We start from the raw sequence: 21,558 nt of genomic DNA, 5'->3' as shown, positions 1-21,558 counted from the left end.
GTATCTATAAACACATACACAATCACATTACAGTACATCATAACTCAAGAGTTAAAAACAACAAACAGTAAGTTACTTGCACAATACAACATAAAAACAACCTAAAATAGATACTATTAGAGAATTCATTCTAAAAATCTTTTAAAAAATCATTTTAGGATTCAACACCCTCCTCATAATTGAAAACCATACAAATTGATCCAATATGCTGTGGTATTAAAAAAACTCCCCATTAATTCAACAAAGGCACTCAAATCTAAATACTGCACTACCATTCCCTTCTTCTTGCGGCCATCTTACATGCCAAAATAACTGACACTCACATACTCAAATGAGTTTATATCACCAGGTTTACTCATTGACTGTTTTTACCATCCACGGTAATGTGGCATGCCTTCCTGTACACTTCAAACCACTTGATCCACTGTATCTATTCACATATAAAATAACCTCTGTGATGTTCTACAGGAACAACAACACTCAAATTATCAGTATTCAAACCCCAGTGAGACTATTCCCTAGTTTTGCTTTGACTCACCTCGATATTCATTTAGTATTAATCAGTATTAATCTCCAGGCAGTCCTTAAGGTTTTCAAAGGGCCAGTATTTATGGGAGATACCCTAATTAATCTCTCCACATTGTGAACATCCAATGTTGAGTGGTATCCCAGCTCTGTAAAATCGACATACCCCTTATTAACAGTGAGACACAGATATATCCCACCAGCATGCTCAAAAGGTACCCTTTACCTTTAGCATATGCTACACTCTTAATTATATTTTGACCTACTCACTCAAGCCCCTTGTAATGTCGCACTCTTACATCAACAATCTAAAAATGTTAAAAAGATTGGTCAATGTAAAACATCCGCAGGTACTCGGGACCTCACATCCCTACCTTCCTGCTGCTCTTCATAACCCTCCTTTATCGTATAAAATGTAATAACGAGGTACCTACCCCATTGTCAAACACCACTGTGTCCACTTCCCTTCTCTGAGATATTTAATTGAATCATTTCATCCATGCAGCACATTATCAAACCAAAAAACATCCGGGTGTTTCTTTCCCCTCACTGAGATATTTAAGTAAATCATTTCATCTGTCCAACACTCATAGTAGGGAAAACAAACCCTGCCTAGGTGGGCCACCTCCTCTAAATAGTGTATCTGAATCCCACTTGTATCTGGGGGCAAGTATTTCTCTTCATATACCCTCACAACCTACTGTATGTTTTTAGGGGAATGTCCACCCGCAGCTCTCCTGTGTTAGTGTTTGTAGTAAAAACGAATCGAGTTAGCAAGGCACTTTAAATAATCCAAATTGATTACACCTCGTGAACACCCATTACCGTGGAAACCTCGTAGCTCACGCTGCAATCACTAGACTGTGATAGATGTGCCATCCATATCTGACAGCCATTTTGAGATATACTTTTTCCTCCTTCGTATCCTCGATATCTTGTACTTGCCCTACGAACTACTAAAATGTAATGAACACTGCAACGCGGACACCCATCCTAAAATAGCACCATTCCCCATCATTTGCTCCAAAGTATATATCCATAGTTAAGTGGTTGGAGTATTCCTCCTCAGTGACCAGCTTAAATTGTTAACTGCTCCCCACAGCCATATTTCAGATCTTTCAGCAGTCCTCATCTGTTAGTCCAAACAGGACCTAATACTTCAAGACCAAATTCTTTGCTCCCATATTTAATCTCAAATCAGGTGTCATTATTATAAAAATACACCCAGAGAAAAATGTAAAAAATATCAAAAACGCTAGCCCTTGCAGCAAATCATGACCTCTTATGCTTTGTTACACAATAATCAGACGCTCCCAGTCTTCTCTGTATTAAACAGGCGCATAAAAAACTATTCCTTGATCTTACTCATCTTGTCAATGTCAATTCCTTATCTCCTGGCCTCTACTTTTTCTAAAATGAACCAGCGTTAATCATATTCCTTGTGTTTCGTCTGTAAAATAATAGTCCAGCAAAGGAGCTTTTGTCTTCCTTGTCCTGATTGTCGATTTGTAGTCATGAACTCTCACTCTCAATTTGTGGCTTTTTTCTCCAACATAACCAAGACCACGTGTGCATGTTATCAAATACACTACATTTTTACTTTGGTAGTTTGTAAAAACTCTAGATTCGTACATAATACCCCGGCATGAGAACCAGTGGCGGCTCCTCCATTTGGGCAGAGGAGCGTTGCCCTCCTGCCAGCAGCGGCGGCTGCAAAACCTTTACCAGGAAACCATCATAAACTTTGTTTATGATGGTTTTTTGGTAAAGGGGGTGGGGCCACGGGGGTGAAGTGCACTGAGGGGGAGTGCTGTACACTCCCCCTCAGGGCGCATGTGTGTTTGGCTGTCTGTCTCAGGCCGGCCAAACACACACGTGCACAGGTCTCTCTCCAGCTGCACAGGCTCCCAGTCTGCCTGGGAGCGTCCACCCGGGGCGCCCCCAGTCAATCCTGATGCTGCTCTGAGCAGCGTCAGGATTGGCACAGGGCAGGCTGGGGAGCCTGTGCGAGCGCGGCGTCGGAGAAGGTAAGTGTTTTTTATAATATTTAATATTTATTTCCAGATTGACCGGCCAACACGTTCTAATATGACGGTTTCTGACAGTCAGCCTGGTGGAAACATCGTAATAAGATGGGGAGCGATGCCACCGCCTTGATGGCCACCTCACCACCACCATATTGGAGTTGTGGCGGTTCAACCGCCCAACTCGTAATCAGGCCCTAAGTTATGGTGCTCCATCAGGATGGCACAATGATTTACTCAAATCATTTTAAATTAGATATATTTTTCCTGTAAACATGGGTTTGAAGAACTCACTTGCTTGGCACACTTGTTCATTCAAACAATGGTTGAGTTTTAGTGATATATTTTACCTCAAGTTGAATTGGAAATGGTCCCTAAAAAAGGTGCAAGCAGTATTGCATTGGAGTAATTGTATGCATAGATGTGCTTTCTACTTTAGTTTTTATCAAGGTGGTTTACATCGCTAACTAAATGTTAGGTGTATGTGGGTCCTCAAGACTGTCAGATTACCGGACCTGAATTATTTTCATTGTAGAACACGAGTTCAGAATTGTGGCAAAGAAGTGCAGCAATAGATAAGTACTATTATATATTCTATAGCAAAAGACCATGGTACCTATTACTGGCCAAAATATCCTGATGTTTCTTTTATAGTTATCAACATAGACTCTTTATACAAGAATAATATAAACTGATGGGCTTATTTACAAGCCCCTTGTGCCCACGATGCATCGCTTTTTATATAGGAAAAAGTGGCGCACCGGTGGCGCAAGGGGCTTGTAAATAAACCCCCACGTTTTTAGGCATCCATTGCTGTCATTACTCTTTCTACTAACTTTCCCTGTGTCTTATATGTTGATTGAACACTCTTGAAAGTGCTAGACATGCTTACATATGTCTCTTCATTGTCTTTGGCACTTATTTCAGTAACTCCTTTTCACATTTGGTAAGTATCTTAGGGTACACTTTAACGCATCTTGCAGTCATCTTCGTAATTACTGTATCTGCAATTCACTTCATTGATGGTTCACTATATTGGCACACCACAAGTACTCCGATTTTATTAAACAGATCAAATGAATACCTTTATTTAACTAAGGGCCTCATTAGGAGCTTGACGGTCAGACGAGCCGACCGCCAAACTCGTGGGTAGGACACCACCCTCATACGGGTAGCATCCCCGAGCGTATTACAATGTTCCCGCTGGGCTGACCAGCAGGAACATTGCATTACGTGTTCCCGCCAGGCTAACCGACAGGAACAGTGCTATGATATTGGCCTTGGCTCCTCTTAGGGAGCCGAGGCCAATAACACAGCACACCAGCACTATCGAAATGCTCACTGTCTGCAGTGCAGACAGTGCGCATTTTGATAGTGCTGGCGGTGGGGAGGCCTGCACTGCCCATGCCAAAGGCAGTGCAGAGGCCCCCTTGTGACTCCTGACACTGGTTTTCTGCCAACCTATCCATGGTGGGGTCCCCGCCATGGAAAAGCTGGCGGAAAGCTGAGTTGTAATCAGCCAGGTGGCGTTGAGTCACCCCGTTGGGAACCATGTTCCTGGCGGAGGACAGCAGTCCCCTGGCTGGTCCGCCCACCAGAGTTGTAATGTGGTGGTTGGGCTTCCATATTTGTGGTGGTCTGACCTCCACCGCGAGGATGGCAGTCTTGGAACTGCCAACCTTGTAATGAGGCCCTAAGTCATTCTTGTATTCTGTGTACAGTGAATGCAACCTAAGGAGACATACATTTGCAAAAAGTTTTCACTGGGGAGCAGAAAATGTGTTAGTATGAAAATGGGTGCAAAGAGTTTTTCCTTGTGCGTTTTAACATTGAGGGCCCGAACTATTCCAGAACATTTAATTGATCACTTCTTTATCCACATTGTAGAGTCATTAACTAGGTCATTGCAGACAGTAACACATATGCATCTTTAATGACATCAAAACATATATGTGAAGCCGTTACAAAATACATGAATTTATGCACTGGAAACATACAACAATATAGACCTATAACTATGTATAAAGTAGTACCTATAAAGTAAAGAATGGAACTGGATAGACATCGTCATGTAATGATACAGCACAAATACGCAATCATAATATCCATTGCCTGTGGTAAAGGATTTATACGCACCTCCCAGAGGCTGACGATACAATAAAAGTAGGGTTGAAGCAAGAATCTTCCACTGTTAGCTGTGCTGTGTACTATTGCTAACAACTGTAATACTCGTGTCCAGCTTCTGCACATTTCCTATCACTGTTATTTAACTGAATCCGATGAGAGAAATATAAATGCAGATATACACCTGTGAAATGCTTCATCCATGAGATCCGTTGTTGCTCAACTCATGCGGGACCTCCCCTTACCTATCACATCTGAATCTCGGTTTCTTTTTACTTTTTTAAATGAGACAGCTGGAACCTATAACTAGATGGTAGCTTTTCCCAGGAAACGTTCTCTTGGGAAAATTGTTTGGCTTTTATATTAGGTCTCTTTTTTACTCCCGAATCTACAATATCATATGTCGTCCCGATTCAACCCCTGATTTGATTACATTTCCACAGCTCTAAATCATGGTTAAGGCTCTGATATGCAGGTCTGTTGGGCAGATATTTTGACAATTGCCCACGTCTCTTGCAAGTGATAATCACTGAATGGGAATTTTTGAAACAATGCACAGCTTGGCTAAACTATTTTTTGTAATCTACTTATTCATAGTCTAGATTTTTTTTTTGGTGTTACAAATTCCCTATTTTTCCCTTTTCTAGTCAAGTCACAACTAATGAGGAATCTGAAGAGCCCTAATGGCAGAGTGCAAACAGTTTAAATACCTTGGTATCGCATGCGCTAGTGTCTCTTAGATTCATTGATACCAGCCTTTCCCACTGGCTATCCTTTATTGAAATTTTGACTTATTTGATTTTTTACACTGGCTACAAAAGGATGGAACCCTGGGTATGACTTGCAGGTACAGAATGGTAGGAGAAGTTGAAAAATGTATGGAGTTCTACTGATGCGATTGCCACCAGGTACATGAAATTTAAACCTCTACCTGGAAGTTTGTTGTTCGGTCACAAAGTTAGATGGAAACCAATTTGTTTCTAATGTGATGGAACCTACAGACTAAAGTATCTGAGTACATTTTCCGTTATATAGGAGTAAATATTCAGCAAATTAGAAATATATATATATTTAGAATTAGTGTTACATCATTATATGTGCCCCTTCCCACCAATTACTTCTGATTGATGGAGACTAGGCATTTTTGTGAGAGATCCATGGTTCCAAAATCAAGTAACAACCCAAATAAGTATATTTCAACCGAACTAGCAATCTTGGTACTGTGTATTCCACAGAGGACAATACAACATCTGGTGTGGACAGAATACGACACAGCACACAAAGCATGAGGCTTCCCAGACGTGATATGCAATATCCTTGTTTGGGTCTTCATCCCTCAACATGGAGGTCGAACCTGGAAGTGAATAATCCATCTCCAAGCAAATGGACGGCCTACATCTTGGCTCAGGAGGCATGTTATCTGCCAGTCTCTAAACTAAATGGTGTCACCAAGTGAAAATGACCCCCTCCCCTTGTTTTTATTTGCCAAACTGAAACAAAAGTATTTGACCCCAGCCCACCCACTCCCTGTCTCTGATATAACAGCTCTAAACCTAGCAGGCTACTTTGAGATGTGGGTCTTCTGTGGCAAAAGGCAATGGAGTTCTATGGTGTCCTCTGACCGCCAGTGTCCGTTGGATCACATGGTCGAGTTTGGGTATTGCGGCCATCCAACCTCCTTGTAGGCAGCGGTCACTTGGCTGTAGATTAGACCCTTCAGCTTGGTCCATGCTCTTTGCACTTCAGGAGTAAAATCGTCTGTGTACTCCTCGATGAGAATTTCCAGAATAACTCCAGTGATGATCTAAGAAAAATGCAACAGGACATGATGTGGATAGAAACATGGGTAGAAGTCAAGCAAAACTGTACATTAAGTCATTGGGTTCTTTCATACCAAGTCTTTGAATATATCTTTGTTACAGTGAATGACAAAACTTGTGCCCATCTGTAGGTCAGAGCAACAATATATAGGTAATCTCCTCCCCTGAGCTCCCCTTCTTGTTCTCCCTGTAATCTCTTTTGTCAGCATTTTGTGTTTGACGTGTTCAGTGGGTAGGTCTGCCATCCAAGAGACTCTTTTAAATTATCTCTGCTGCACCCGCCATGTGGTGAAGGGTGAATCTACTCACGCTGTCATATGACCCGTGGGTCTTTGATATTTTGTTCAAAGGTATAATAGTGTACAAATTCTTGTCAAATCTTATTATTCCAATGAAAGTTGGTGATGCTTCAGCTTTATTAAGAATGATTAATTGTATTCCTCAATCAACTGACAATTCCATCCAATATGTATGCTTTGTATTATCTGCTTTTTTATGTTATCATAACATTTTACAGATTTCACTAGGCTTATTTAATAAATTAAATGCATTTCAAACAGGTGGAGTCGTACATCTTGGGTGTTTTGGTCAATCACAAGACATCTAAGTCACCTTACAAATGTTCAGTAAATACAATGTCAATAGCTTTACATTGTTATAACTATAAAATGTGATCAGGTTGATATTAGAAGGTCCCTAATTCGCCATAGTCTGTGCTCACTGGTTATTCATGACCTATGGTCGCGACTAGTGGTGTTCTTGATAGCCATGTTGGAAACACATTTTGAGCTGGATATGAGGCTACATTACATTGAGTCCTTTATGCTGTTGGCATTTAGACCTGTCGTGTTGGAAGTGATGTTTTTGTTACACAAAGGTCGTCCTCATAGAATCTAAAGCAGTATACCCAAGCCTTATTTACATGTAGTCTGGCTAGTTAAAAAAACACATGTGCAGTATTCAAAGTTTCCGTCATTTTGAAACAGGTATGTTTATTAAACTGCGTTGTGTAATCTGAAGCTAAGAACTTCACGCTCAGGTGCTTGCTGATGTAAATTGGATCACATTTCTTTCAAATCCGAAGAGTGTAATGCTTTTGAGATGTATTTAGTGTAACATACACGCTTATGTTGTTCGTATTTATTGTCTATTTCAACAATAATATATGTGTTTCATGATTTATCAAATCCCCACTTGAAAAAGGACCCTAGGGGTCCAAATTTCATAGAGGTTGTCAAAACATGTAAAATGATAATCTACAGATGAAAATAATATGAGGCATATAAATTGTACAAAAATGTCATTTGACTGAGGCAAAAATTAATGCATTTCTTAATGTTGTTAGTGCTCAGTTTTCTTAGTAATAATCTTTCTGATGGATACAACTACCTGTGGATTCCTCACCTAATGAATACTCCCATTGCGCCAGCACTCGACGGAAATCTTCTTCCTAGCTTCTGCACGTCGACGAGGACGTCACAGTTGCCCACGCGACGCCGTCCGACGTCATACAGGCAATAAGAGGTCCTCGCCGACGTGCCGACGTCAGTTCCCTTTTTTCCGTGCCATTCAAAATGGTTATCTTCGAGGGAGCTACTGTTTGCTGTTCGACAGTTACAGTGTGTTTTTTTGGATCTATTTTTTTTTCTCTGAGATTACAATGTCGCAGAGAAAGTCAGGATTCAAGCCATGTCGTGAGTGTGGGGGCAAAATGTCGGTAACGGACCCACATTCTGACTGTTTGTGGTGTCTTAGTTCCGATCATGATGTTGACAAGTGTGATTCTTGTCAACATATGAATCCTAAGGCCCTGAAAGAGCGCTAGGCCAAGCTTTTTCTGGCGAAGTCGAAAAAGAAGGAAAAGAGACACCATCGAAAATCCTCGTCACCGAAGTCTCATCGGTGTCATCGGGACTCCCGGCGTCGTCGATAATCACGGCGCCGGTCGAGTAAAGAGAGGTCTCGGTCGAGGTCACCATCAACTCGACGTCGGAAGACTTGGGAGGCCAGTTCCACTGTCACTCCCCATCCGTCGATGCCGTTGCCTTCTCCAGCCTCACCGACTTCGCCCGGGTCATCGGGCCAACCACCTTCAGTGTTTGAGGTTCCACAGCCTCAAATGTTTTCTCCGTCGTTGCAGACGTCGAGACCGGCGTCAGTGTCGCCTTCGAACCAGGCACCCCAGTACCCGGCTTTCCCGGCCCCTGGAGCTGATAATACCGCATTTTTAAATGCGATTTTTTCCATCTTCCAGCAGATGGCTCCAGGTGGTGGACCGGCTGGGCCTTCGGGCCCTTTGGCTTTCAATATGGGTGCTCCGGCTCCGCTTCGACCGGCTCCCTTTATGCCCTTTCTCCCCCTGGGGAACGTGGGCTTGGCATCGGTATCGGCTCCGGTGGCTCCTGAGGCTTCGGCTCCGACAGCTTTGGCTCCGGCGGCTTCGATGTTTCAACCAGTGGCGCCGTCTAGACCTCCTACGACTCCAAAGCAGTCTTCTCTCCATCCGACTCCTTGTTCGCGCCGAAGACACCTATGGCGGATCCGGAGATCGGCGTCGTTCTTCGACATCTGCTGACGCCATGTCGACGCCGAGGATAGAGGAGAGGCTGCACTCGAGGAGGCTTGCTCTCCGCCTCCTTGAAGAGCAGGAGTACCAGAGACAGAACCTGGAGGAAGGAGAGATTGAGGACTCTCATGAGGGTCTCCATGGGCTGGACACTGCTAGTGGCCTAGATACTTCCCCCGAGTGGGACTTGTCATCTCCTGGGGAGTATACAGAAGAGGAGGCCACTTTTCATACTGTTAGCAGGAAGGCAGCTAGCTTCTTGGATCTTCCTTTGCCGGTGACTGAAGCCAAGCAGAATTTGTTGACAGAGGTGTTGCACCCGGCCTCTACATCGGCAGAACCACTTTTGCCGTTCAATGAGGCGCTGCTGGAACCTGTTTTGTAAGTCTGGAAGAAGCCGGTGTCTTCTTCAGCTGTCAATAGATCTGTGGCTAGGAGGTATCGAGCTGCACCGGCTGACCCTGGTTTTCTTACCAGACATCCAACACCTGAAAGCTTGGTGGTCCAGGCTTTCCTGCTCGCCAAGGTCTGCTCCTGGCTCTTTTCCATCTGTGCCCTCGGATAGAGACTCCAAGAAGATGGGCATGGCATCCAAAAAGGTGTTCTCGTCATGTAGCATGGCATTAAAGTCCACCAATGCTACATGTATTTTAGGAAGGTACATTTATGCTCTGATGGACGAAATTGCATGTACGCATACGGAGGTCCCTCAGGGGCTGTTGAATCTGGTATCGGACGCTCAGGCAGCTGCAACTCAGGTTATCCAATCTGGGTTGGATACAACTGACTCGGTTGCTAGAGCAATGGGCACTGCTGTAGTTACGAGGAGGCAGGCTTGGCTTCGAAACTCAGGATTTTCCTCGGATGTACAGTCGACCCTACTGGACCTTCCTTTTGATGGGGACAAGCTCTTTGGTGCCAAGGCGGATTTGGCCTTAGAGAGGTTCAAGGAGAGCAGGGCCACGGCCAAGTCGCTGGGCTTGCAAGCCACTTCTTCTTCCTCCTCCAGATTTTTTAGGAGGTTTCGAGGATTTGGTCGTGGCTCCTCCTCCTCCTCCTTTCGAGGGAAATTCCAGCAGCCTACCTCTGCTCTCTCCTATAGATCTTTTAGAGGGAGGGGTAGGGTCCGTACCAGGGGAGCCTCTCAGCAGCACTCTGCCTCTTCCTCTTCCTCTGGAGGGGTGCAGCAGGGGAAGCAGCCTTAGGCTTCCACCAATTCCCACTCACTCCACTCCTGTAGGGGGGAGGTTACTGAATTTTCTCCACAAGTGGGAGGTCATCAAATCAGACTCCTGGATTACCAGCATTGTGAGAAAAGGCTACACCCTTCCCTTTCGGGAGTTTCCGCCCCCCCATCCCGCCCGCCCATTTTATTGTTCAGAAGAACACCTCCTGTTGTTAGAACAGGAGGTTCAAGTCCTCCTTTCAAAGGGCGCGGTGGAGTTGGTTCCAGAGCAGGAAAGGGGTCAAGGTTGTTACTCGATGTACTTCCTGATTCCCAAGAAGGATGGTCGGTTGAGACCAATCCTGGACCTAAGGATCTTGAATTGGTTCCTCAAACAGGAAAAGTTCAAGATGCTGACCCTAGCTCAGGTGCTTTTGGCGTTGAACAATGGAGATTGGATGGTGTCTGTCGACTTGCAGGATGCTTACTTTCATATCCCGATACTCAAGTCGCACAGGAAGTATCTCCGGTTTGTGGTGGGGTCGCGGCACTATCAGTTTGCGGTCCTTCCGTTTGGTCTTACTTCAGCACCTCGAGTCTTCACGAAGGTGATGTCGGTGGTTGCGGCAGAGCTCAGAAGGAAGGGGATAGCAGTATTCCCTTACCTGGACGACTGGTTGATCAAAGCCAAGTCCCCGGAGCTCGTGTTGCATCACCTGCAGTCGACAACCCAGTTGTTGTTCGACCTGGGCTTTTCGGTGAACGTGTCCAAATCTCACCTAGAGCCCTCTCAGCGCCTCCTGTTCATAGGGGCAGTACTGGATACAACATTGAATCGAGCCTTTCCTCCGCCTCAGCGGATTCAGGACATTCAGGCGTTGGTTCCAATGTTTCAAAGTGGAGCGGTCATTCCAGTCCTCAAGGTCCTACGTCTGCTCGGTCTGTTTGCCTCCTGCATACTGTTGGTCACGCATGCTCGCTGGCACATGAGGGCTCTTCAGTGGTGTCTCCGAAAGCAGTGGTCTTAACACAAAGGAGATCTTGAAGGTTCGGTAAAGATCTCCAGAGATGCTGCCACGGATTTGAAGTGGTGGATTGCGGGCGACAATCTTTCCCGAGGAAGGCCGTTCTCGCAACCTCCACCAGTGACCACAGTAATAACAGATGCTTCCACTCTAGGGTGGGGAGCTCATCTGGGGGACCTGGAGATCAAAGGGCTTTGGTCTCCAGTGGAACAGATGTTTCATATCAATCTGTTGGAGTTACGGGCTGTACGTCTGGCTCTCAAGGCCTTCCTCCCATCCCTTCGCGGTCAGTCAGTTCAGGTCCTGACGGACAATACTACTGCGATGTGGTATATAAACAAACAGGGAGGGGTAGGGTCGTACCTTCTCTGCAGGGAAGCTCTTCGGCTATGGTCCTGGGCAAAGGACCATCAGATTTGCTTGGTAGCAAATCATCTGGCCGGAGTCTTGAACGTACGTGCGGACAGTCTCAGTCGCCATTTCTCGGCCGACCACGAGTGGCGTCTCCATCCAGATCAAGTCCTTCTAATCTTACAGATGTGGGGCTTTCCTCGGATAGATCTGTTTGCCACCCGGGAGAACTCGCACTGCCCGTTATTCTGCAGCCTCCAGTATCCGGTACATGGAGCGTTGGGGGACGCGTTTCAGATGACCTGGTGCAACCAGTTGCTTTACGCGTTTCCCCCCATACCCATGATCCCTCGAGTATTGAGGAAAATACGCCAAGACCGGGCCCAAGTCATCTTAATTGCTCCGGATTGGCCAAGGAGGGTGTGGTATTCCGACCTTCTCCAACTCTCACTGTGCCCTCCGCTCCGTCTCCCTCTCAGGGCAGACCTCCTCTCGCAGTCGCAGGGGCAGGTTTTACACCCCAACCTCCAGAGCCTGCACCTTCATGCCTGGAGATTGAACGGGGCAACCTGAGTTCCTTTTCTCTCCCACCTGAGGTAGTGGATGTTATCTTATCGGCCAGGCGACACTCCACTAAGTCTATCTACGCTAATAGGTGGTCTAAATTTGTAGTTTGGTGTGGAGAGAGTCAGATTGATCCCTTACGTGCTCATTTGTCGGATGTTTTATCTTTTGCTTTGTCTTTAGCACAGAGGGGTTGTGCAGTGGCTACTGTTAAGGGTTACTTGTCTGCCTTGTCAGCCTTTATTTGTCTTCCAGACCAGCCTTCTTTATTTAAATCTCCAATAGTACTTTAGATTCTTGAAGGGCCTTATGAATAAATTTCCTCCAAATCCTTTAGTTATGCCTCAATGGGATTTTGACCTTGGTTCTAACTTTCTTATGGGGTCCCCTTTTGAGCCTATGCATTCTTGCCCCATAAGATTATTGGTTCTTAAAACGGTTTTCCTGGTTGCTCTATCTGTAAAACCCCCTTATACATCTTTTTATGGGGATAAGGTGGTGTTGAGGACCAAGGCTGCTTTCCTTCCGAAGGTTGTTTCACCCTTTCATTTGGCCCAGACAATTACTCTGTCCACGTTTTATCCTCCGCCTCATCCTTCAAAGGAAGAAGAGAGACTACACTGCTTAGACCCAAAGAGGGCGCTAAGTTTTTATATAGACAGAACAAAGGATTTCAGGATGGAGGATCAGCTTTTCATCAGTTACGTGGGAAAGAGGAGAGGAAAGGCAGTCCACAAGAGAACACTCTCCAGGTGGGTTGTTCTTTGCATTAAAATGTGTTATTCTTTAGCAAAGAAAGAGCCCCCTGATGGTATAAGAGCTCATTCCACCAGAGCTAAGTCGGCCTGTTTGGCCTTGGCTAGGGGTGTTCCTGTGGTTGACATCTGCAAGGCCGCAACTTGGTCATCCCTTCATACTTTTGCGAAGCATTACTGCTTGGACTCTGAGGTCAGAAGGGATGGCCATTTTGCACGGTCGGTGCTGCAGGATTTCTTGGTTTGACCATTCAGGCACCCACCACCGAGTGCGGTACTGCTTTGGAACTCTATTCATTAGGTGAGGAGTCCACAGGTAGTTGTATCCATCAGAAGAACGAGTTACGTACCTTCGGTAACGTCTTTTCTGGTGGATACATTAGCTACCTGTGGATTCCTCACGGTCCCACCCGCCTCCCCGTTGCCTGTTTGGTCTAACCAAGTAATTCTTGAGTGTGCTCCTCTTGGATTTGAGGATTGGTATATATTATGTATATATGCTTATATGCATATATATATAGTTCATATATTTATTTACATGTTTAAAAAAAAAAAAAAAAAATGGTAGGTTGAATTCTCAGGATGATGTGTTTGCTTGGAATATCATTAAATATTACTATTGTTCTTTCATCTCAATGGCCTATTATTCTCAGGCACGTAAAAAAAAAATTGGTACTGACGTCGGCACGTCGGCGAGGACCTCTTATTGCCTGTATGACGTCAGACGGCGTCGCGTGGGCAACTGTGACGTCCTCGTCGACGTGCAGAAGCTAGGAAGAAGATTTCCGTCGAGTGCTGGCGCAATGGGAGTATTCATTAGGTGAGGAATCCACAGGTAGCTAATGTATCCACCAGAAAAGTTGTTACCGAAGGTAAGTAACTTGTTCGATTTGACAAGAATATGCACGTTACTCTACTTCTGAAGAAAAGTTTGAAAACCAAGGGGTCATAAGGTGGTGCAAGTTGGGACACCTTGCAGGATATGGAGAGCACAATGAGGACAGTAGTAGACCAAGCTCATGTTAGAAATACTCGTGCTGTTACAATAATATACAAGGTGTGTTCTTTTATCTAGATCAGTACAAAACCAGGAGTGCCCTCTCTGATATAAGATCATGTTAATTCTGTCATTACTTTTACCAGGGCGACGCTGTTAGACCCAATGTATGAACTTACGGAATGTACCAACCATGGCCTAAAAGATATTTTCTATTTTTTATGTGCAGTAATGGAGTCTGTCATGACTGATTTTAGGTTACGTTGACTACTCTCAGTACTTCTACCAGGACAAACCTAGGTACGTACATATCAGATGGTAGATTTTGCCAGTCTTAGGGCCCTGCACTGGGGCTCAAATCCTCTAAGGCAGCTAAACCAACTGGCTCTCAGTCCACAATACACTATTAAGAGAAGTACATTTTAAAATTAAAATAGTCCGGCATAATGTTGCTTCAAATACAACAGTGCTTTATTTCTAAGTATCAAAGTATTGCATGTTAAAAATATGTCATAAAATATACTTTCATTCTCTTGGATAATTTCCTTTCCAAATTATTTTTCGGTTAGACCTATTTAGTCTTGTATTTCGTGCATTCTATTTATTTTTCTTATGGTAAAACAGTTTTTAGTTGTGAATATTTTATCTGTGCCAGAGTGAGGAGAATATTTAAAAAAGAGCTGATCGAAGAAAAGGAGCTCTTTTTTAGAGATTGATAGTGTGACCAGACCTTTGCATATGTGTTATTGAGTGTGGCCTATGGGTCCTTCTTGTGTAAAGTTCCACAATTATGTGTCTGCTTAGAACTTTGCAATGCCATCCTGTGTGCATTTGTGATAGTAAGGCTCTGTGTGTGAACCCACCTGAGGACAGAAACTGGTGGAATCCATTTTTATGCCCTTGGTTTAGCGCAGCACAAGATGGAGGATGAGGACACCTTCCCCAGACAGTGGCTGGTTGAAAGGTACACTAAAATGAGAACGGCGGAGGCAGGGTTCTCTGTAGAAATTCCATGAGCATTTGTGTTAGCAAGTGACTGCTGATTAGTTTTTCCTCAGCTCTATCATTTAGTAGAGTGTGGAGGTGAAGGGTAGGCATGCATTTTCTGTTGTGTTAGGTGAGGAAGTTTCAAGGTCAAGCCTGCCCTTTGGTCTATCCCTGATTACAGCTTTAGATAGACTGATGATTGACAGATGAAGAAATCTCACCCCTCATTACACTTGTATTTTTGTTCTCCAGTTTGGAGACAACAGCCTCTCTTACCTACTCTGAGAATTATCAGGCTGTCCCTACTGACATGGTTCGAAAGTTGAAGACAGTGGATCCACATTCCATGAAAATGTGTAAAAAATGTTGGACTTAAACACCCCACTTTTTTCTGGTTCCAAGTCCTTCATAACCCAGGAAGAGAGCGCTTTGCATACCACACAAAGGACTGCACTGCTGTGCGACCAGGGCTGATATCTACCTGACAGCCAGTCTCCCAGAAATGAAGGGACATCACCTGAAGGCTACACTTTCTGCTGGAGGAACTGGCAGCCTCCTTATTGCCTAGAAGCCTGCCTGCTGAGAGACTGAAGGAATGGGAGAACAGCAAAGCAACTGGATCTGCTCAGGAGGAGCATAAGAGACTGAACTTATTACCCACTACACCGGCAGGTGTAAGAATCTTGAAAAACATGACCTAAGTGCTCATTTGTTTTTTTGGGGGTAAGTGACACTGCACCAGAGCCTGATTCACACTATTGTTCTAGCTTCTGGTGGTAGAAACTATCAAGAGGGCACACTGTTGGGATATGCATAAGGAGAATCTGCGAATTTACACACCACAAAGGCGAATCATAACAAGGATGACTGCCCTGTGTCGGATTGAAATGAGTATTGTGTAATACTGTTGTGGGATTTAAAAAGTTCTCGCTGTTTCTTAAACGGACAAGCACTGGGCTCTACATTGAAGTTATTGTGTATGTTGGATTACTGTTGAATTCTGAGCTCAATACTAACTCCCTAAAAAGCCTGTAACTGCTCTTCCTCGCTAACCTGAGGGTCAGGTGCGGCCAGGGTTGTACTTAGCCCAGATTGTAGAACTTAAGTTCGGGACCCAGTAGCTCCTAGCTGGCTTCTAAATTCCCCCCACTCTAATAGAGTTCAACATTCAATCATTATGGAATGATTCTATTTCTGCAATGTGATTAAAACTGCACATATCTGCAGATTTGAATAACTGCAAGCCACGTGGTTTGACTTGCAGGTGATGACCGCTTAATTTTGCCTTGTAAGTACAAAATTGGCACCTAATGGAGCCCAGACTGTATCTGCAGTACGTGTCCTGCATTTTAAAACGAGAATGCTTGTTGGCATCCCAACTTTGTTCCACAACTCTTTGAAGTGGCCTACATTTAGCAAGCGAACTATACAAGCATGCATGAGCTTTCTGATATCAAAAATATGTCTTATTATTTTTTAAACTCTTGAAAACTGACCTTTTTAAACATCACTTGAAATGCAGACTGAGATCGTGACCTGGAAAGTAGCATGACCCTTTAGACTTTTTAGACTGCCTTGTGCACTACTAATGATCATAAATTCAAGGATGTCACAACAAGGAGCGAAAATTAATAGGCTCAACTACAACATCCTGGTTCTTTCCCTCTCCCAGTCTGTGGGTACCCTAATGTCTCTAGCCAGTGCAAAAACCATCCAGGTAGCTCAACAACCTGGTGTAGATAGAGAGCAGAGGCGATCCATGCTGTAGGAGATGTTTGATTCCCTTTTAAATAAGAGGAACCAAGAAGTACATATGGATTCTTATCAATGATAGTGCAGTATCAAACACATCTGCAATCAGTGCGAAAGCAAGGGTCCCCCTTTCCAAGGGCGGTTCCTGGGAGGTCAAACGTAATGAGTGCTAGTAAATCGGAGATGGTAAATGTACAGTTACACAGTCATCTTCAGATTTCCAAGTAATCATTACACAATGGATCAGGACCTTCCTCTTTGGACAAGCAGTACTTTGTAATACTAGGTCCAGCCCTCTTTCATTCATTGGTACAATTTGGGCAACCAAGTTGGATTTTACACAGTGACTCCAGGTTTTTGTTTTGACCTAGGGAGACCCCTCCAATGTGAGGGTACTTTAGCCACAGTCTAAAAATGCATGTTCAGTTCCAGACTTCTTCTTTCCAGTGGTAATGTTTCTTTCCTACTTACAGCAGCACATATTAGAAAATGGAGAAGGCTGCAAGTCAGTGAGTGAGTGCCTTACACAAGAAAACGTGAACGAAGCAACAGTTTCCATGGTGTCAGTCAACTTAGCAGTACTGAGGCATAATTTAAAGAAGTGCAGGAGATTACTCAGCCTGTATCAGCCAAACTCCCTCTGATGGCATGTGACGCTCATGCTGGAAGGTTTATACATATCTGACCCACATTCGCAGCCTTCGGAATATATGCCCCCACCATCCTCTCTTACTCACTGTGTGATAGAGAGTGACAATGTAGCTGGTGTGTCTTCTCCCAGTAGTTTGGTGCTGAGATTGATCAGTGACAGTTGACAGCTTTTGACTTTCCTCACACAGTTTCTGATGTTATTTTGGCAGCCAGGCGTTCCTTTACCAAGATGGTATAAGCCTGCCTTTGGGACAAATTTGTGGCACAGTGTGCATTCAGAAACATTGATCCCCTTTTTGCACCCTTGTCACAGTCTCTTCTATTTGTTCTTTTGTTGGTCCAGGAGGGCTCTGCCTCTCCCACTGTCAAACATTATCTGTCTACCATTTTGATATTCCTTCAGTTGCTGGAGCAACATTCTTTGTTCAAATCACCTGTTCTGACTAGGTTCCTGATAGAACTACATGCCCCCCCATCCCACGCCTCAAGCTATTTATCTTGCTCCAGTTAGATCTCAACCTGGTTCATACATTCCCAACGTGTGCTACCGTTGAGCAATTATTCAACTGCCCACTTTGCTTTCTACTATCAAAATGAACTTTCCAGTGGCATAGTATCAGCCAGGAGGGTCAGAAAATTGCAGGCCCTCGCTATACATTCTTCTTAGGCCAGAAAAACTGATTCTGAGGACCCATGCCTCTTTCTTCCAAAAAGTTGTGACACCCTTTTATGTAGGCCAGACCATCACCTTTCCTATCTTCTTTGGTCCACCTCACCCTTCTAAAGAAGAGAAGAGATTCCACAGTCTGGATTCAAAAAGAGCATTGTCATTCTACATTGATCCCACAAGAGAATTCCAGGTGGACGAACAATTGTTTGTAGGCTGTATTGGAGATAAGAATGGGACGGCAGTGCAGAAATGGGCCATCTCAAGAGGGATAGTGCTCTCCATAAAAATCTGGTATGCCCTGCCCAAAAAACAACCACTTAAGGCCTTGCATGTGCATTCCACAAGAAGCAAGGCTATGACCATTGCGTTAGGTTCCTGTCCTGGACATCTGTCTGCAGCAACGTGGGTGTCATAGCACATATTCACCAAGTGCTACTCCCTGGATGGTCAGGTTTGTTGTGACGTGGACTTTGCCCATTTGGTCATTCAGGACTTTTTGGTCTATCCCATTCACAAACCCACCTCCTGGGAGGTATTGCTTGGGTATCTGTTCTAAGGTAAGGAATCTGCGGCTTGAAGTCTCTATCAGATGAGCGAGTCCCTTACCATTGGTAAAGCCTTATCTGGTAGAGACTATATTTAGCTGCAGATTCCTTACCGAAAAGAGCTGTGCAAACTCAGACATCTCACCATTCTGAGGGCCTTAGAAATGCAAACCAGTATGTCAGCATTTTTCGTGGATCTGCGCTTCTAGTGTGGAAAGTTATGAAAAGAAACTGATGTCAGCATGCTCGGGTGGTGCCTATAAAGGCACCTCGCACATCACATTTGGCGTGAAAGATGCCACCTACCAGCATGCAGGGACACTACTCGATAAATTCCAGATCCAGTCTGATGCCTCGAGAGTATTGTAAGGTAAGGAATCTGTGGCTAAATAGAGTCTGTACCAGGTAACATGTTACCAAAGGTAAGCAATTTGTTCTTCATGCTTAGAGATACTATGGTTGTCACTAATCCTGGTCAACTCTGTCATGACTAGTTAGGCATTGTACTTCAGGTACATATATCAGACTGCGCCCCAAACAGGCTCAGATGAGTATAAGTTATTCGCAACCCTGGAATGGTACAATTCCAGTACATAAGGATGGACCTTGTTATTTCCCTAAAGCCCTTTTGTAGAGGGTGTTTTCATATTCTTGTCCTAATAGGCTAAGCCACCAGTTACCCAGTCACAGCAATTCGTATATGTGATTTGCTGATTCCGTTTTTTTCCCAGGCTGGGCCTACCATCAGTTTACATTACGGACACGGGGGCTCTATCGGACCATTACCCCTATTATGATTTCTCCAAAGGACTCCTACCAATCAGCAAAGCATTAACACCCATCCTCAACACCTCCATCGAAACCAGCCTTATTCCTGAACACCTGGAAACCTGCCTCCATCATACCCCTGCTCAAGAAACCATCCATTGACCCAGTCACATTCTCGAACTACAGACCCATCTCCCTCTTACCATACCTGATCAAGGTTGTAGAGAAACTAATCAACCGGCACCTCCGCATCCAGTGGCTCCTTGATGTCATGCAGTCTAGATTCAGACCAACCACATTACAGAGACAGCACACCACTGCCACAGACAACATTCACATGGTCCTTGAGAGAGACGACACAGCAGCCCTCATTCTCCTGAACCTCTCTGCAGCATTTGAAATGGTCTTCCAACCCATCCTCATCAAGCACCTGCATGAGATTGGCATCCAAGGACTGCTTCCCACTGGATCTGCTCCATATTGATAGATAGAACACCAGCTGTCAGCCTGGCCTCTTACTCCTTGCAATCCCCTATACTTGGCTTCGGTTGCCGGAAGGTTCATCGCTCAGCCCCACCCTCTCCAACACCTACATGGTCACTCTTGATAACCCCATGAATACACATGATATCAACATGCTCTCCTACACTGACAACATGCAACTCATACTGTCCCTTTCGAAACAAGACCCCCCATTACAAGAAACAAGTTTGCCACCTGCATGAATGCAGTAGCTCACTGGATGAAAGTAAACTGTCTCAAACTTAGCACTGACAAGACAGAAATAATGATCTCAGCCACAAACATTTCAGCATGGGACTCCAACTGGTGGCTGCCCGAACTCAGACTTACTCACAGCACCCACACCAGCAACATCAGAATCATCATTAACAGCAAACTGGACATGACAGCACAAGTCAAGTCAGCACAGTCAATGCATCCTGCTTCCACACCCCAAATATGCTGAGTAGAATCTTCAGGCAATACTAGAAAAAGTCAGTCATGCCCTGGTCACCAGTAAGTTGGACCACAGGAACATGATCTACCCCATGATCACCAAGCAGCTCACTAGAAGGCTACAAACCATCCTAAACTCAGCAGTCAGACTCATCCTCAACCTTTCATACAGAACACACACTACACCACACCTCAGGGAGCTCCACTGGCTGCCAATACACAAAGGTGCTCATTTCAGATTCCTCACACACATTCAAGGCACTACACAACTTAGTCCTCACCTACCTGAACAGTCTCCTTCCACCAACGACCCAGACACCTCTGCTCTGCAGGTCTCCTAGTCGCACACATCTCATCCATACATAGAACCAGATCAGGAGGGTCTTACATTGCTCCTAAACATGAAACAACCTCCACTTCACATCAGAGCCTCCTCTGTCTTCTAGAATTCTTCAAAAAGCTGAAGACCTTGCTTATCAATTAACCAACCTACCATACTCAGTGCTAGGCACACACACCGACTCAGCACCAGGATATACTCGCAGGTGATAGTGCGCTTTAAACTACACATAACATGATATAGCAAACTAAGGGAGCAGTTTTGTTTCAGTTACTGAAAGAAATCTGTCAGCCATCAATCACATATTTGTACCATCCTCAAACTGATGGTTTTGCCAAGAGGTTCAACAAACCAATTGATGTTAAATCATTTCTGTGCCTTTGATCTTCTCTTTGGCAGGCAAATATTACCCCAAAAGCTATGGTTAAATAAAGCAATAAGTCTAGTGAAAGTGGCTTCTGTTATTTGTGAAATAAAACATAGAAGAAGCAGACCTATGTTGGAGCCTGATGGGTCTTTGGTAGTCCATGTTATACCAAGAACAGTCAATGTTATACCAAGAACAGAGAAATGCAAGGAGTGTCCTCCCTCATATAAAAACTATGATTAAGATCATTCTAGCTGTATCCAACATGATATAACAAAATGCTAGTGTGGTCATATTAGACCTAGGAGAACATTATAGGGACATCTTCATCCATACTCTAGAGTTGCTATATGTGCCTACCTTAATACAAGAGCCGTTTTGATATTTCTAAAAATAGAATATGTTATATACAATCAAAACATTGTCTTTTAAATATAGTCCTATAGAAGTATTGTATCCAGAATATCACTACCACAATACTGTGAAGGTAAGTATAGCTGGGTAAGTAAATAATTCCTATTCTTAATTCCACATATTCAAGAATAGATATTTTTGTAGTACAAGATTGTTGTTGTATGTAGTCTGACATACAGCTGTATGTCCTA

The 21,558-nt window shown here is 44.3% G+C and overlaps 1 protein-coding gene across 1 annotated transcript in view; it reads right to left on the bottom strand.

The window, feature by feature from the left end:
• Positions 1-4,458: 4,458 nt before the first annotated feature.
• The window catches only part of CYGB (cytoglobin), a 195,707-nt gene continuing 178,607 nt past the window's right edge, over positions 4,459-21,558 (bottom strand). Inside the window, exon 3 of the mRNA XM_069200234.1 lies at positions 4,459-6,477. Coding sequence (XP_069056335.1) covers positions 6,313-6,477 — 165 coding nt within the window. The 3' untranslated portion in view covers positions 4,459-6,312. The remainder of the gene's footprint in view (positions 6,478-21,558) is intronic.

Source organism: Pleurodeles waltl, chromosome 7 (assembly GCF_031143425.1).
Source record: "Pleurodeles waltl isolate 20211129_DDA chromosome 7, aPleWal1.hap1.20221129, whole genome shotgun sequence".
NCBI lineage: Eukaryota > Metazoa > Chordata > Amphibia > Caudata > Salamandridae > Pleurodeles > Pleurodeles waltl.
The sequence above is the reverse complement of the archived record's forward strand: the minus strand, read 5'-3'. Positions and strand labels throughout refer to the sequence as shown.